Source organism: Aquila chrysaetos, chromosome 18 (genome assembly GCF_900496995.4).
Source record: "Aquila chrysaetos chrysaetos chromosome 18, bAquChr1.4, whole genome shotgun sequence".
Lineage (NCBI taxonomy): Eukaryota > Metazoa > Chordata > Aves > Accipitriformes > Accipitridae > Aquila > Aquila chrysaetos.
The window spans coordinates 15,090,759-15,107,972 of NC_044021.1; the positions used below are offsets into that span (position 1 = coordinate 15,090,759).

At 48.9% G+C, this 17,214-nt stretch overlaps 1 protein-coding gene and 1 long non-coding RNA gene across 2 annotated transcripts; one reads left to right on the forward strand and one right to left on the reverse strand.

The window, feature by feature from the left end:
* Positions 1 to 2,092: 2,092 nt before the first annotated feature.
* LOC115353168 lies at positions 2,093 to 8,646 on the reverse strand. The gene is made up of 2 exons (XR_003927466.2): positions 8,305 to 8,646; positions 2,093 to 3,926 (listed from the first exon to the last, which is right to left on the reverse strand). It is a non-coding gene; the product is annotated as an uncharacterized LOC115353168 (long non-coding RNA).
* Positions 8,647 to 10,636: 1,990 nt separating this feature from the next.
* On the forward strand, positions 10,637 to 15,830 carry PSMG4 (proteasome assembly chaperone 4). Its single transcript, XM_030042129.2, has 3 exons — positions 10,637 to 10,892; positions 11,049 to 11,124; positions 15,569 to 15,830. Exons 1-3 carry the CDS (start codon positions 10,713 to 10,715, stop codon positions 15,688 to 15,690), a joined length of 378 nt encoding a protein of 125 aa, XP_029897989.1. The 5' UTR covers positions 10,637 to 10,712; the 3' UTR covers positions 15,691 to 15,830.
* The last annotated feature ends 1,384 nt before the right edge of the window (positions 15,831 to 17,214 follow it).

Consider the following 17,214-nt stretch of genomic DNA (forward strand, 5'->3'; position numbering starts at 1 on the left):
CCAGCTACAAGGTTGGGTATGATCATCGTCAGAGCCTCCCGCTTAAGCTACTGAAGTGGTCACTGATGAAAGTCCTAACGCCCTTGCAGGATGCAGAAGGCTGCAAAAGCCAGCTAACAAAAGCCCAAGGGAAGGACTCAGTCATTTTACTTTATAATAGGAAATGCGTGCATGCGTGTGATGTACTGCAGCACAGTTTGTGGGTCATTAGAAGGCTTTTCCTAAAGAGAAACTTGCTCTTTCTTTCAGAAAACATGCACCCATCCCGCGGCTCAGCATCTCATTTCATGGGTCATGTCCTTGTCTGAGGCTCCTCTCAGAAGGATGTGAATGATTTAAAGACCTTGAAGTTATGTCCAAACCCCCAGGAGTGGCACCTAAGCTTTACGTGTCTTGAGGGGTGGGATACTGCAGTATATAAAAATGAGAAAGAAGTTTGGACTCTCACAAGTCGAGGTCCTACTCCACAGACCAGGCTAGGCAGTAGATGACCTGCACCCAGGGTGGCTCATTAGGTCATTTAGGGCAAACCAACATTTTACCCCTCAGAGTGCATCATTGTAACTTGGAGGAGAGCCAGGGAGGGGCAGGCTGGGTACATTTGGGAGGAATTCGGGGTGGTGCCCACAGAGAAGGAACGTTTTGTGTCTATGCAAATAAAACTTTTGTTGGGGATCTCCATTTCTGTGTGTCTCTGTGGTTTTGCACACGGGTTGCTTGCAGGTTATGCCAGTGGCTGGACCCACCTCTGCCAGCTGGTGGGAAAGGACAAGCAGCAGGACAAGGGTGGTAGCAGCCGCGGCTGTGTGCTGTGACCCTCGGTAGCCTTGCCCCCAACAAAAGCCCTGGCTCTAACATGGCCTGGCTGCACAGCCTCAGCCCAGGCTCTCGAGAAAATTGCTAAGCTATGGGAAAGCCAGCAGCGCAGCACCACGCCCGATAAGAGAAGGTATAAATGCAGGCAGAGACAGGATTCTAGGAATATGATCATCAGTAGCTCAAGGGCAGGGGAGAACCAACACCGGCACGGGAAGCTGTGACATCCTAAAGGAAGAAAACAGGGAGGCGGCAGAAAACTGCAGCACATCAACACTGAGGACGTGTTCGTGGGAGCAGCAAAGGCCAACCCTCCTCCCTCTGCCCACACCTGCCCGGCCAGCACGGCAGCGGCTGTCTGCCCGTCGGTGTAACGCTGAAACCCAGAGCTCATCAAAGCCAAGCTGTCTTCAGGCCACAGTACCCAGGATTGATGGCAGCGTGTGCCCAATGAGACATGCCCAGAGTGGCCCAGGACTGGGCAGCGAGAGTGGCCACACCATCAGTGGTGGCCCCATACTAGCCCAGCTGCTAGCTGGGCTCTGGTCACCCAACAAGCCCCGGTGGCTGAGGCCCAGGCTGTGGCCGTGCTGTATCTGCAGCCCCCATGCCCACCCGGGCAGCACCCCAGCGGAGCAGGGGCACCCTCCGGTGCTGCCACTGCTGCCCCACGACCCCCCCGGTGCTGCCCATCTTGGGGTGTCCCCGGCCTCAGCAGGGGTGAAGCTGGGGGCTGCTGGTGCAGCCATCTGGGGCTGCTATGCATCCTCCCCACAAGCGGTTTCAACCAAATCACGGGATTATTTTTTTCTTTTTACTGCTGCTACAAGCCACTGTTTCTATCAAATAGTTAAAAATATGTGGATGTTTCAGTTTTCCTGAGAGCACTTGCCTGCTCACCTGTTACTCGTTATTAGACAAGCTAAGGATTGCTCTCATGAAACAAAAGCTGGAGCAAGGCTGTCGGCCAGAACCCCGCTCGGCCCTCTCGGAAAGGAAACCCCCAGCCTCAGATTAAGGGCTCTCACTGCCGCACCTTGTCAGCAAAAAATTACGGCAGTAAGAAGTCCCAGAGGAGGCTCTGAGGGTCACACCGGCACCCCGCGACACCTTTCATGTGCATAGCACCATGGGTCGTGAACTCGGTGTCTGTCCGTTCCCCCCCCCAAAGCACATGCTGGGTCTGTCACAGCATTATTTCTTGTTTCATCTCATTCATACTAAGGCTTATGGGCACACCCTTATATAAGCAAATAATAATAATTCAAGCATCTAATAATGTCTCCAACCGTATTTAATAGATGAGAATATAAACCACAGAAGTGCAAAAGAGAGATGAAAAATGGTTCCCCTAATTGGGAAATTATTGAACGACGAGAAGTAAAGAGCAGGTAGGAGGCGAAGGGCAGTTTTCCCGCGATCGGGTGAGAGTGCTGATGAGAAATTGATCCGCTTTCTAATAAATCTGCTTGCCTGGCCACCAAACATGGCAAGATGCTGTACGGATGCTGGGGTCCCTGAACCAATGACAGGAAGGCATTTTGATTCCTGTGTGCTCTGCTCGCCAGGCATAAATATTAATAAGGCTCCAGCCTCAGTGCTGGTGCTGATGCAGCTGTTTCTACATTCATGTGGAACAAATTCAGTAAATGCAAAAGAGCAAGGCATGAAAGAAAATACTCACTTGCTCGTCTGAGTTATTCTTGAAATCTGGTCTTGGTCCTTTCTTTCCTAAGCAGGATTTTGTGTGTGTGTGTGTGTGTGCGTGTTCAGGCTGAACTGAGATCGGGCAAATTTGCATCGTTTGAGGATCTGGTTGCAAATGGCAGTGTCAGAGGGTAAAACCACTGTTGGACCATCATCTGCGGCCGTCAGGTCAGAATCCGGAACCGCTCTATACAGAAGCCACGCGCCTAGCAAACACTCCTTTTTTTTTGCTTTGATCCTTCTTGGTTAAACATTATTTCTTTCCACCCCAAGGACTCATCCTTGAAACCCCGATAGCAACGCGCTGCCCTGCATCGTTACCAAGTGGAGTTTCTATTGAATCCATTGCCTTGCTCGGCCAGCTAGGATTTGGTATGTTAAGGAAGCAGGAGTCTTTGTAACCGGATTGAACAAAGCATTTTTTTCAAGGTCTTCTGCCACCACCCTGCTCTCTCCTCCCTGCAGTAATATTGCGGCTGGCAGCGCTGCTCGCTGCAAGGAAGAGCGTGCTTGTCAACTCGTTAACACTTTCTTTTTTTCCTTTGCAAAAGGCATGGTTGTGCAAATGAATTGTAAAGATCTTATCAGGCGGCTGCTTTGGCTGCTCTCAGGTGCCTCTGATACGCATCTTTCAGAAGAGTGGAAAGAAAATAAATACAATTTTGAAGGCTGAAAAATAACACGGCCCCAGATCACTCATATGTATATTAAATCTCTGGCTTGCTGGGAAAGAAAATGACTGTTTGGAAAGCATTCTCTCTCCCCGGCATCGGTTGCCCTCCCGCCTTGGGCTGGAGGGAGAAGGTGTGGGTGCCCAGAGCTTGCAGCTGAGAAAAGCGGGGTTTGGGGGAGCTGAGCAGGGCTCGGGTGTGCTGTCAGTACGGCGGCACAACCTCTCTCCTGACGGCAGGATTCACACAAAGGCTTTGATCATCTGGTTTATTAAAGCTGGAAGCATCCTCCCCGAGCTAGAACCGGCGGCAGAGATGAAAACGCTTGTTTCCAGCCCTTCCTTCCCCTTGTAGGTTAAGGAATCCCTGCCGCTGGGGTCGCAGCGATGGGGGAAAGGTGGCAGAACCGGGGTGCGGTGACACAGGGGTGCTGTGCCGGCGCTGGCGTTGTCACTCGGGGTGCGCAGGGTGGGAGGCAGGCGCCTGCAGGTGGGCGGTCGGTCTGTGCTGGCAGAGCCGCACGGGTTTTACAGCCTGAAGCCTCCTCGCCTTCGCACGGGTGGGGGTGCAGGTCCGCGAGCATGCCATCCAGCAGTAACGCGGGAGCCCGAACTGCAGCATTTTGGACAACTGCTAAGCGAAGTTCATCATTACAAGCTTTATCTTCAGCTCACAGGAGCCAGCAGGTGTTTTTTCAATGGATTTCTGTAGAGGCTGGCTCAGACCCTGAATCTATTAAAGAAAGGTATCGCTCCCAAATGCAACGAATTCCTTTGTCCTTCTCTCTCTCCTGTTTTCCCATTTTTGGCGCTCTACAGGATTTAGGGATAATTTTCACCTGATTTGTGTTTGCCTCACGAGAAACACACAACAAATATCCCTTTATGGGACTTCATGCATACGCAAGCCTTTCATCCTGGGGAAGGCCACCATCCATCCCAGGACTCTTAACAACAGCAGCAACAGCACCCGGCACCAGCTTTTTCAAACACCAAGCAGAAAAGGGAGATGGTTTCTCACGCTTTCTGAGAGACAGCAGGCAAAGATATTTTTCAGTTGCTGTTCAAGGGCAGGACACAGACTTTTCAAAGACCCAGCTTAAGCCTGTTGGGACACTACTTGACTTTGAAAATACAGTAGAAGAACTGATAAGGTTTTCCTAGTGTAGTATGTTCTGACAGCATAAATATTCTGTCTGTTCTGTTGTCATGCAAATAGGCAACACACCCATCTTTGGATACTAGTGCTAAGTATTATTTTAAATTTTTTTAACTCTGGAGGTTGGAGGCAGATCACTGAAGTGATGTTTGTGAAAGTTATGTTCTGTGTAATCATCAATAACGTCAGATAGATACACTGATTAGGCGGCAGCAGTAGCTGCTTGACATACTTCTGCTAGGAAACCAAATACATCCCTGATCTAAATCATGCTGTTCAAGAGCTGTACTATGAACTTGGAGAGCCTGGCCTGGACAGCCATATCTTTAATGGATCAGGCAATGCTGGGGTGCTCTCTGGTAATGTACAGGTCCTAAGCTACTGTTTGGGATGTTTACTCTTTCTGCTAAACCACTGTATTCAACAGAGCAGGAAGGAAAAGCCAAGAGAAAAGACTGGCTTGAGCTAAGCCCCCTCTGAGCGAACACTCGAGGGCTGCTAAGGGACAATGCCAGGCCTGTTAGCTTCGCTCCTTGTCCAGGGAGGAGGAAGCAAAATAATCAAAGCTGATTTTGTCCTGCTAGTTTTGCTTGCAAATGAAAAAATTAAAAGGCCATGGCATTACTTTAAAAAGTAATGAAATAGAGTGGCTGTTTGGACAACCAAACTGAGAGGCAGGCGCTTGCTGGCATGCTTGAGAAAGGGAGAAGCGGTGTGCAGGCATGACCAGTCAGACCTGCAGACTAAGGGACTCTGTAACAGACAATATATTAAGTCCAAGTCCCGGTCTAAGGAGGAAAAGAAGATTCATGGAAATTCTGGCATCAGCAAAGGGAAAGTACCCAGCTGGATGGGGAAGAGACCAGAAGTGCAGCAAGTCCCATAACCATGACAATAGCAAACCATCTTTCAAAAAAAGGAATTTCATTCCCCTCCCAGAGCAACCTGAATCTTGGTCAAACCTTTGTTTACGTGGCTGCCAGCACTGCACGTTGAATCAGTGATTTCCATGGCTAAGAACATAACTCTTTGGAACCTGAGCAGACAAGTCAGCCCTCAAGTCAGTAGCAGACTGGCATGCCCTCTGGTTCAAGCACACGACATACCCTGAGTGTGTTACGTACCCCAGCCTTGCGGCCCGCTAGGTGACCCAAGGATGGAAAAATAGCAGGATCCGTCAGGTGTGTGTATATCATGTGGGATCTAGGCACTGAATTGAGCAATAGAACAGAAAACATTTTTTCAATACTATCATCTCATTTTTTTTCTTCCCTTCTCAGCCTTTCAGAAGCTCAGTTCCATTAGGCTTTCACGCCTGTTTCCTTCCCTGTCAGGTCACAGGTATGTAATAGCCCACTGTACCTGCAGATCTCCCTGCTGGCTTTTCTGCACCAGAGTCAGTGTTCGTAAGCTGCTTCGGGATTCTCCACCGCGAAGCGGTCTATCCGCATATAAAATATGATTACCGGTCGACTGCGTAAACCTCTTCTTGTCCCTGAGGGGAGCGATGAGTCACTCCACGTTAGTGCCTCCTGTCCAGCAGCTATGAACCCACATGTCTCAAATGCTCTGATAGATCTAAGACAAGTTCCTCAAATGACTCATGTAACAATAAAAGAAAAATAGCTCATTTGATAACAGCAGAAATTTAGTCTGGGCTCACAAAGGTCCTTACAAGCTGTGTGTTACACAGAGTTTCATTCAGCTGCAGGGACACAGGCAAGGCTTATTGTACTCTTCCAGTCTGCAGAGGAGTGAAATAAAGCAGAGTAGAAGGGATTTGCACAAAGTCACCGTGCCAGTTGGGCACAAAACCTAACAGCCCCGATTTCTAGTCCAACACACTGTGCAGTGGATCACGACAAGCTGCCCATCAGAGAATCACCATGCCATGTGCATCCCCAGCCTCATCCCACTGGGGCAGGGAAACCCCACAAAAAAGAAGAGGGTTTTCCTCAAGGGAAAAAGATGGTACCTTAAGTCTTTTGGAAATCAGGAACTGGATTTCCTCAGAGCAATGCCTGCCTTGGTATCAAGAGATCTATTGAGGATACTGGCACTGAGGAGTTACTAGAGCAGTTCTGCTAACACTGTCATGGCAGCTATTGGAGATGTGGAATTGCTTACACATCTACATTTTGCATTTGCTTATGGATGCTTTTTCAGACATGGGCTGGGTTTTTTTTGGGGGGTGGTGGTGCTGGCCTTGATATGGCTTTGGATCATGAGATTCATAGCATGAATTTGGTGCAGTCCCCTTGTAGATTTCTTAAACTGTGATTTTCATACAAGTTCACCAGTCTGATTCCCCCATTTTCTGCAACTCTTTCAAAAGTTCCATGCTGCATTCTCTTCCTGTCTGTTTTCTGGGACCATGTCAGGCTGATCAACACTTGACAAAGTGTTTTGAGCTGCCCTCAGGTTAAGAGGGCGCTGGCCATGGTTAGAGGTTTCAGGAGCAGTTTCCTATCACAGCTAAACAAACATTCCCATCCCAGGAATAGTTTTTGACCAGTTTGGTTCCCCAAACTGACCCATCATCATATCAGATAAGCACTAGAAAGCAGGACTGGGGCAGCCCCACCTAAAATTGGTTTAGATGGCCACAGAATTGCAGTCATGGTGACTGTACAGTGTAAGCAGAGACACTTCTCCCGTCCTTGCTTGCCCATGCTTGCCTGATGCTGCCCTCCATGGTGCCAGCACAAGTATTGGAGCAGTGGCACAACAAGCTAGATCAGAGGACTGATCCAGCTGAGAAAAACGATCCAACAATGACAAAAAAAAGGAAGTATTTTTTCAGCTCCTCGGGTGCCCTGATGGCATAGAGAGAGAAAACGACCCCTTCAGCCACCAGGGCCACTGAGGGAAGTTTACATACGATGAGTCTCCAAGTCTCAACACAAAGCGGGCCCCCAAAAGTCTGGGACTGCAGCACAGCTACTGTTGCAGCAGCCTGGTATCACAAAGCCTCACCGCAGCGGCTGGGAGGCTTCATTTGGCTTTTTTAAGCAGTCATTTACTCCTCTGCAAAAGGACAACAAATCAAGAAAACTGGCATGTCCTGAGGCATCAACAGAGGGTTCACTGACACACACTAATGGTCAACTGCTTTCTCACGGGTCAGATTCACACTCTATTCATGCAGGAGCAAAAGCGCAGAATGCATTTTGGAATTGGAAAACATTTGCTTCTCTCTGTGACATCCCAGTTCATAATTACGTGCTTTACATCTTAACTCCTCTTAACTCCTCAGTTACCAGGAAGCAGATTTACTCCTGGCTTAAAACTGTACTGGAGGGGAGAGAATGGGTGGTAAAAATCAGGGTTTAGGATCTAGTAAATCTTGTGGGCAACCTAACTTCTGGAGAACAAGGAGCATAGAAGTACATACCTTTAAGCCGTATCTCTTGGGGCTTGGATCTCACCTGAGCAGCAATATATATATATATATATATATATATATATATATGCACCCTATACACATGCAGTGCTTTTGCTACAGTATCTTTGCTTTATCATTAGTTTGCTATCCGGTGTCTCACTGCGGTTTATGCTCATTCTAGCCTTGTACCTGACAAATAAGACAGACTAATGGGCGCTGTTTTCACGGCCACAGAAAAAAGATGAGCTCGTGAAAGGAAACGCAAGAGGGTCCATATGCTGCTGGAGCACTTTCCCCTCCCATTTTGCAGGGGCTCTGATGGCCTTGCAGTGTTGTAATTAGGAAATTCATTTCACACTTGATGGTCTGGTTCTGCACAGCTCTGCTCACTCTTCACACCTGCATCGCAAATAAAAATGCTTACCCAGCATTTTTCTTGCTAGGTGCATGTTTTTCCTCTTCTGAGCTTAAACAAGGATTTAGCATGATCTGCAGACGGCAGCTACATTTCACAGAGAAGAGTTAAATACATAGAACTGCTTATGTGCAAGGAACTCTCTGACTTACCTTCAGAGGTCTGCAGGGCTTAGGATCCCAAGGAAAGTTACAAGCACTTTGGAGAAGACTCCAGATGAGAAAATGAACAGGTCAGAGCATGATGAAATAGGGGCAGTTCCCCTAGCGAGGAGGAAACCTGTAGACAGCCTTGGAAGCAATAAAAGAAACTTGTACTTGGTGTGGTTAAGACCAGGGAAGAAAATGGGAGACTCTTGCCTCGATCCAGCAGATCACCTAAGCATACGCTCAGCATGCAAGGAGGCCCAAACTCCTACTTGGTGGGAAAAGACACGCTGGGCTGGAACTTTGTTAGAGCAGATCCTTCAATGGGACTCCACTGCAGAAGCCAACTCTGTCCCTGCATAGCAGAGAAACTGGCTCTGAACACTTGAAGAAGGATTTGCCTACATGAATAAATCTGTCTGCAAAGCTGTGTAAACTCTCTTGGAGTCAATGGAAATCAGTCAGGGGAGCATGGTTCTCACTCAAAAGAGAGATCTAAAGCAACTCAGATGAACTGTGCCCTAAAATTGCCTGCTTCTCTCCCCTGATCAAGCCAGCCTGGGGCAAACCACCTCTATCACCTGCAGGTGTCTAATCACAGGAATCTCACCACCACCTGGGTGGCTCCCGGCAGATGTTTTATCAGGTGCCTAGATTTTCATTCCTGCAATGTTCCTGGCCTGCAATAGTTTTTGCTGGTTTAGCAGCTGGCAGCCTTAGCCCCTGAACACCGAGCAAACCCACAGCCACAAGGAGCAGAGCCGAACGTGGTGCAGAGGGAAGCGTTTGGTGCACGCAGCCAGCACTCACCCCCTTCCAAGGTGGCTTTTGTCACCTATTTGCCTGCCTGAGCTCTGCAGTTGCCACAGGCTAAGTGTCAGTTTGCAATAGGCTGTTGGGACAGGGAAAGGCTGATTTTCAAGCCCCAGCCTCTGCACATACACACCTTGCGGGAGGCCAACCCACGCGGAGGCAAAGCGTTGGGACCGGCTACGGAGCGGGGGGGACGGGGGAGAGCTGGGGACCAGCACAAGCCTGATGCTGCAGCAGCGAGGCGGCAGACAGGCATAGCCGGAGTCTGCCACCATACATCCCATAATGCTTTGAGCGAGCAGCAAGTGACAAATGTAGGGCAGAGGAGGTGGCCTGTGTTCCCCCCCCTCTCCCCGAGCTGATCCTGTGCCATGGGATGTCGGGGTATGGCAGCTGAGCCGAGCTTAGCTGCCTCCCGGGATTTAGCGTCGATGCGGCAGCACGGGCATAAATTAGCAGGGCTGAGGATTTTGTCTTTTGGCAGATGCCGGAAGAACCGGAGCGGCTTAGGGAAGAAAAGTGATGAATAGTTCCTTTTTCCCCACCCCGTTTCTTCAGTGTGAAAATGAAATTTAAGAATTTGGAAATGAAAATTTTGATTTCTAGAAGTATGCATGAAATTGGAGGCAGACAAAATACTGATTAAAAAGCCAATCTGTATCATTAACTCGCTCGTTCTTTAGGCAGAGATGAGCACCCTGCCCGTGGCGTGAAGACAAACGTTTCCAGTTGTAAAGGGGCCACGGCCATCAGTGTGCCGCTTATATTCTTATCAGTGACAGACGGCACAGTTAAGGAAAATCCTTTCCAGTAATGACCAGCTTAGCTGTGCTCTGGTGAAAGTGTGGTGGGCACAAAATTCGTACCCAAAGTAGGGCCTTTAGTTATTTACCGTTCCATATTCTCCGGAGCCCTGCAAACCCCGACTCTTGCTTTGCAGAACCCCCGTAAGGCTGAGAACCCCCAGAGCTGAATGAAGCCGATGCCGCCGTGACCTTCCCCTTCCCCGGGGGTTTCCCGAGGCTGCACAGCATCACGCCAACCCTTTAGTCCGAAACCCCGGGGCTCCTCCCGGGTGACCCACCGGGCGCCGCCCGAACCCCCGGTTTACCGGCCGTGCGGTTCACTCGCCATCCGCAGCGGTTCACTTGCCATCCGCAGCGGTTCACTTGCCATCTAGCGGGCTTTCTCCATCCCTGCGGCTGCCTCCGCCCTAATCCCGGTCCCCTGCGGAGGGGGCAGCGGGTGTCCGCGGGGAAGGGGGGACACACACACACCGTGCACCGCCCGGGGTGCGTGCCGGTGCACGGAGGGGGTGGGCGGCGGGGGCTGCGTGTGTGCCCCGGGGAGAGGGGGTGCATTCACCGGCGGAGGTGGGGGGGGGCGAGGGGGAGCCGTGCGTGTGCTCCCGCAGGGGTACGCACGGAGGAAGGCTGCACCCACCCCGGCAGCGGCGGCTGCGCAGGGCCGGCGCCGCCGGGGGCGGCCGGAGCCGAGCGGGGCGGGGCGGGGCGGAGGGCCGCCTCCCCGGGCGGCGGGGGCGGTCCGCCGGTTCGGGGCCTTGCTCGCCGAGGCCTGGGCCGCGCCGGGAGAAAGAGCTGATGGAGGCGGCGGGCGGCGGGGGAGCGGCGGCGGGCGGCATCGCGCTGCACGACTTCAGCGGGCGGCTGGGCGAGCAGCGGGTGCACTTCCACGCCATGCGGCTGCGGGACTCGCTCTTCCTCTGGGTGGGCGCCGCGCCCGCCCTCGCCAGCCTGGCCGTCGCCATGTGCAGCCCCCGTGTGAGTGTCCCGTCCGTCCCGAGCCCCCGCCGCTGCCGGGGCCCTGGCGGCGGGACGGGCGGGCGGTGGGGGGCCCGCCGCCGCCGCCGCCGCCGCCGCCTCTGCCCCGGTTCTCCCGGTGACTAAGCGCCGCGCTGTGCTGTGCTCCGCTTGCAGGACAGCGTCCCGGTGGCCGCCTCGCTCCTGGGGGATCCCTCGGACACCGCCTCCGCCTGCCTGGCCCGGCGCTTGGGTAGGTGCGGGGCGCGGCGGCGGCTGCGCGCTCCCGCCGGGGCTCGGGGAGGCGGATCCGGGCCGGGGGGGCGGCCGGAGGCGGGCGGGAGGTTGTCTTCCGTGGGCGCCGTGAGGACACGCGGGTCCGGCCCGGGCCTTCCAGTGACCTCCTCTCTCTAAAGCTGCCGTAATTCCGTGCTGCGGGGTGGCCGTCATGCGAGGCGTGTGCGTTTTGCCCGAAGATGAAGCCAACCGTCACGACACACGGCACCTTTTAGCCCCCCCAAGTTCTGAGATGTTCTGGCCTGGAAAGTCCTGGATCATCTCACAGATGCCAGTGTTTGATCCGAGCGTCCCTGCAGTGTGACGGGCACCTCTCGGGCTGTCTCCGTTCTCAGCACGCGTAAGAGTGTCCTGCTATACCTAGCGCAGTGCCGACGTAGCCGGATTTCTGAATCCGAATGCTAACTTTCAAACTCCTGAATGTCTAAAAAAATACTTGGCCTAACGCATCCTAGCACCCTCGCATCTCTGACAGCTGCGTCACGCTGGTTACCTGTCATCACCTCCCAGTAACTGATGCAGCTCCAACGGGTGAACCGCTGAAGTACTTGTTAGCAGGTTTTAAGTGCAAGACGCTGCGCTGCTCAATCTCATCTTACTCTTGTTGTTGCAGTTGGAAAGACCACGTAATTCTTCTTAATGATCTCTGTGCTGATCTTCGTTACGGGCAATATGTCCTGAGTTTGTATTGTCAGGCAGTTTCACAAGTCTACACCTACTTCTTCTCTATGACCACTAATGCGTACGTAAAAAAGGGTTGCTCACAAGACTGATCTTTGAAAAACAGTACTGGCATCCTTTCCTCTTCCTGATAACTTATCTTTTAATAACCACTGTTGTAGTCTCCCCTGGTGGCAGCTATTTCTCTGCATACTGGGTTCAATCATTTCCACTTTAAGTAATAATTCTATGGGCTACTGTATAACACGATTTCTTTATGTCTAATCAGTGCATTATCCTTAAGATGTCAGTTAGTAAAAATGTAGTCAGAGAGGGTTTATTTTGGATAAAGTGTAACAGTTTACTCCACTTTCCCTTGGGTCTCCTCATTACTCATTTCTTCAGCATCTTGCTCTACGTTTCTGTGTAACATTGGAGTCCAGCTAGCAGCTCTAAGTTGTCTCGGTGATTTCCACCCTCTCCTGTCTTTTTTTTAGTAGATGTGCTTGCTATCTTCACTCTTACAAGATTTATTACAGACTTCATAGCTAGAGGTGGTAATAACTTGCCATTTCTTGTATTAGTTCTTTCAGTGTTCTAGGACAGAGGCTGATTGGGTTACCTGATTTCCCCCCCCAGTAAGTGGTCTCAGTTTTGCTGCTTTTTTTTTTTTTTTTTTAAGGTCTGTCTTACTTACATTGCTAATTTCATATACTGTGTGACTGAGAGCTGATACTGTTGCTTGGTACTGGGATATTGGTTACTCTTTATCCTCAGCATAATACATCTTCCTATTTACTTTTTGTTTGTGTGCCGTAAGTGTCTTTCATTATTTCGTCTTAAGCTTTCTGTGCCAGCTGCGGCCCAACTAGGCTTTTGGTCAATGTTCCACTGTATCTGTGCCATCTACCCTCTGGGTTGCAGATTTCCTTGCTAGTCAGCCCCTTTTATATTCTATATAGATACTATTCTTACTCCTGCTATCCTGCTTAAGGTATACTGCATTGAGGAAGGCCTGTAGACCTTTTTCACCTTTGGTTGGAAGCAGAAAGTCAATCATACACTTCTGGCTTTGAATAATTACGTGCTTCCTCTTCACCTGAGCATAACTGACTTTTGAGAAAAGAAATACATCTTCATTCTGAAATCCTACACCTTACTATTTAGGCTTGCTTTTGTCAATCCAGCAACTTAAGTCAGCTTGTGGTCACTTAGTCCAAAATTGTTTATTCTCCTGAAACCAGTGGATCTGCAAGATGATCATTAAGCATCTCTGTATCTTCTTTGTTTCACAAAGTGCTCGGTAAGGAAATGTGTTCTGCCTTGACTAGAAATACCAAGCTTTGCTGTTATTGGTGTTTAGTTTTCCTCTGGGAAATTAAATCCTTGTTACTCCCACAAATGCTGTAATAACAGAGATGCTATTCACAGCCGAGTCTGACTTGTAGCCTTTTTAACCATCCTGCCATGTGGTAATCTTCAGGCAAGCATTATCTCCCCCCCCCCCCCCCCGCTGTCACCAGTTTTTCTATGCTGTTTCTGTTGTGGTCTTTGCAGGCACTAACTTAAGTAGCATATGATGCCATTTGAACATAAGTATTTTTATTTCTTATACTTCCCAGTCCCATTCCATCACCTGCCTTTTGTTCCTGCAACTTCAGGTTCCCTGCCCTGGAGCAGGAGTTTCAGCACTGCCTCAACCTCTTCTTGCGAGTTTTTCCCAGCTGGGCACAGTACCCCTCTACCACCTCTTTTTCAGCACAAACGGTCTACAAACTGGCACCTAACACTCGTTCTCTCTATTCTCCTGCTCCCACCGGGCTCCTCTGCAAGCTTAGATTTGGGCCTTGCCCTGCCCGTGGGGTTGTGGGAGCAGGTCTGCGCTGCTACGCTGCCTCTCGGCATTCAGCGCGTCCCGGACGACAGGCTGCCGAGGGAGCTTTTCCCCGGCTTTGAGGGGCCGGCGGGACAGGGATGAGTAGCCAGGCTGCATGGGAAGCAGTCTTGCTGGAGAGTTTTTAGGTAAGCCCTGCCTTCCGTGGTTTTCTGCTTTACGCCGAAGTTGCAGGTGGTCTTCCACGGAGACGTAAGGTCTTCCCTCTTCTGCCCTTCCCGCAAGAGTCCACGTGTCCAAATGAATCCGCAGGGAAGTGGGGACAGAAAAGGTCCCGCTGCCGCTTAGAGCCGGGGAGCGGAGCTCCTCAGCCCAGGCAGCCTCAAGGGATTCGCAGGGAACTGGAACAGCATCCCAGAGACTCCATCGGATCTTACACAAACATAATTAAGGAGTTGCATTTTGACACTGCAGCTTACGATATAGCTTCGTTAGCTAGGATAATGGTATTAATTAGTTCAGAATTAGTGTTGCATTCATTTAGGGCATGATGATGAAGCGCTAGTGCTTACAAAACATGCTGCTTTATACCACAAAATCTGGTGCCAAGTGCTAATTTTTGCAACCAGAGCAACATGCTGCATTATATCAGCACTTTGTAGTGCCAAGAAAAGGCAAATGAGTCCTTGCATTTCAGAAGCAGCTCTACTTACTGAGCCAGGAAGCTGGTAACCTTTTAGAATGGAAAATAATAAAAAATTGATTTGCATAATGAAAATGCCTCAAAGGAGTTGTTTAACTACGTTCTATATGTATATATAGGTTTCCTGTAGTTAACTTTCCCATTTAGGAAGGACTGAGATATTAGGAGTTCTGGTGTCTTTATTTTCAATTTTTCAAATTCAGATGATAGTTTTGAATATTCAGCAGAACAGTCTAATTTGTCCCTGGGATTGTCAGCTCCCAGCTCATTCCCTGCCAAGAATATCTCATGACCCAAATACCATTTTTTGTCTTCTATTTTACACAATTTAAATTTAGTGCCTATTTTTCATCTATGGTGCTTACATTCTTCACAAAGTTTAGCTTTAGCAATGTATAAAGAGAGTTACAAATTTGCTATATTACTATGGTAAAAATCTAAGTAGGATTCCACTTTATTTATAAAACATTTCTTGGTGTTATCTGTTCTACTCTGATAATTAAGTATTCCTGCCCCAGTGGACATTATTTTTGTTACTGTTAATTAGCTCTGTCATGGAAGACAGCTCTTAATTTTATAGCACCTCTCTCTAGGTATTTGTCATTACAGTAGCCTGGAACTTGTGCTTGGCTTCCTCACGTTCAACCCTGGCTCTCCAGCCTCTCGGAGTGTTCACGGACACCATATAAATAAGACTGGTGCGCACTTTTGGGGGCCTTTTTAGGGGTTCATAATAAAACAGGACTTTGTTAACTGGGGCCTAATCACTTTCTTGTGTGCTTTCCCTCTGTAAGTGTTTTTTACCGCATAGACTTACCAACTCATAAACTAGATTTCAGTGCTAAGAGTACAGTATAGACTATGGTTTCACTTAAACTGTGCTGTATTTAAGTAGCGTCCGGAATCCACTAGAAGCACTGTGAGGCTTTCCAGTGACTAAGGGCTTTTTGTATGAGGTGAAAAACTAGTTGATAGTCACTAGGCTTACACTGCCCATTTCAATGACCTGTATACTTTTGCCCAACGTGCCAATGCTCAGGTACTTGTTCTGCTATTCCTTTATAACTGGGTCCAGCACGGCAGGAGTGGAGAACGTTGTCTTAGAAGTTTGCATGATAAGGCTTTTTAAAAGGCTTGCTTGAACACCATCATCGCTTTTATACAAGAGCAAACTATGGCTGACTACTCTGTTTTGTGTTTTAGCCAGCAAGACCAAAAAACAGATATTTGTCAGCTACAATCTTCAAAACACAGACAGCAATTTCACCTTACTCATAGAAAACAGGATCAAAGAAGAAATGATGGCTTTTCCAGAGAAGTTCTGATTTTGCATCATTGTAAAATAACCTGAAGTTTTTGTTTTAGAAAAACTGATTGCATTTTTCACACTGACGTTAAGTTAGTAATTTGTTTTGTATTGTTTTGATTGAATCTGCAGTTGTTATTAAATATAGATGGACCTAAATAGAGTTGGACCTGGAATTTATTTTTTTCAAATTTGCTAGCCTGTTAAGTAGGGGATAGGCGAGTAGAGTAGAAAATATACTGCAATGTACAAACATCATTGTAAAAGTGCGTGCAGCGTCTGGCCTCCATTCAGTACTGGGATCTGCTGGGAAATCAGTTCCAAATTCTAGGTGTACAATTAATCTACTATAGTATATAGTAACATAGTGTATCAGCTTTTAGTGTTCAAATAAAAAACCCCACATTTTTGTATTGTAAAGCTGTAACACAAAATGAGTGTTACTTTGCTCCTTTGAGCCCCTATTGGTTGTAGTACTAGTGCTAAACACTGGATTTCCTTCTGTCTCTTGGGCACCAAGAACACCAGAAGGGTTTACAAAGGGTTATCTGTACATCCCATCTGTACATCCCTGAGGGCTATCTAGAAGGAAAAAGCACAGCTTGAATTCTGGAGCAATAGATAAATCTATCAGGCTGCTAGAAGAGCATCATGTGCGTAAATTGAGTATACTCGCTGGGTAAACCAGAGCAGTCGCTACCACCACCACCACTGCAAAACATCCTGCTGCTACATCTATGGACTTGCTTTTAGGTAGGATGGATATCCTTTCACAGGCAGATCCATGAGCTGTTCTGTTCAATGAGCAGGGCAGCTAAAAGTTAATTATACCAAAAACCACAAACCAGCCACAGAGCCAATGGCACGGTGACCGTGTCCAGCTGTCGAGGCGTGCTGTGCTGTGGCACACCACCTATTATTCATAGCAACTTGGAAGAACAGAGTGTAACAACCTGATAAGCGAGTCCAGGTTATTTCTTTTTCATTGTAAGTTGAGCCCTGACTCAGATATAAGCTTCTGATACAAACAGAAACTACTAGTGCTACAGCTGTCCTGACAACCTACAGAAAACTGATGAACTTACCGTGCTGCGGTGCCATAATCGGCAATTGAAAACTGTAACAGAGAGGTTGCTGATGTAGAAGGCGCAACCCCTGATGAATCTCTTGTCCGAAGGGGTCTGAACACCCAGTGGCTTTGACGCTGCAGATTTGATATGGGCACAGAGGGCCCTTCCTTACCTGGTGGGAACAGCCGCCGGTCCTTGGCCGCAGTTCAAGATCAGAATAGCAAAAAGCAACTGTTGGAGGGTATTTTCGTTTTAATTTACACCACCCAGGAAACAGAGTCAACTATTCTTCTGTGATTGACTGTAAAGGATAATTAGTTGCAAATCAAGGTGCTGATTTAATTAGCCTGATTTACAATCAGCTCATTCTGTTTGTAGAGGAGGGCAGGACTGTGTGCTGAGGTGTCACTGACCTTAGCTGCTGCTGGGCTGTTTCAGAAGTCACGGTGAGGGAGCCAGACCAAGGAGAGTAA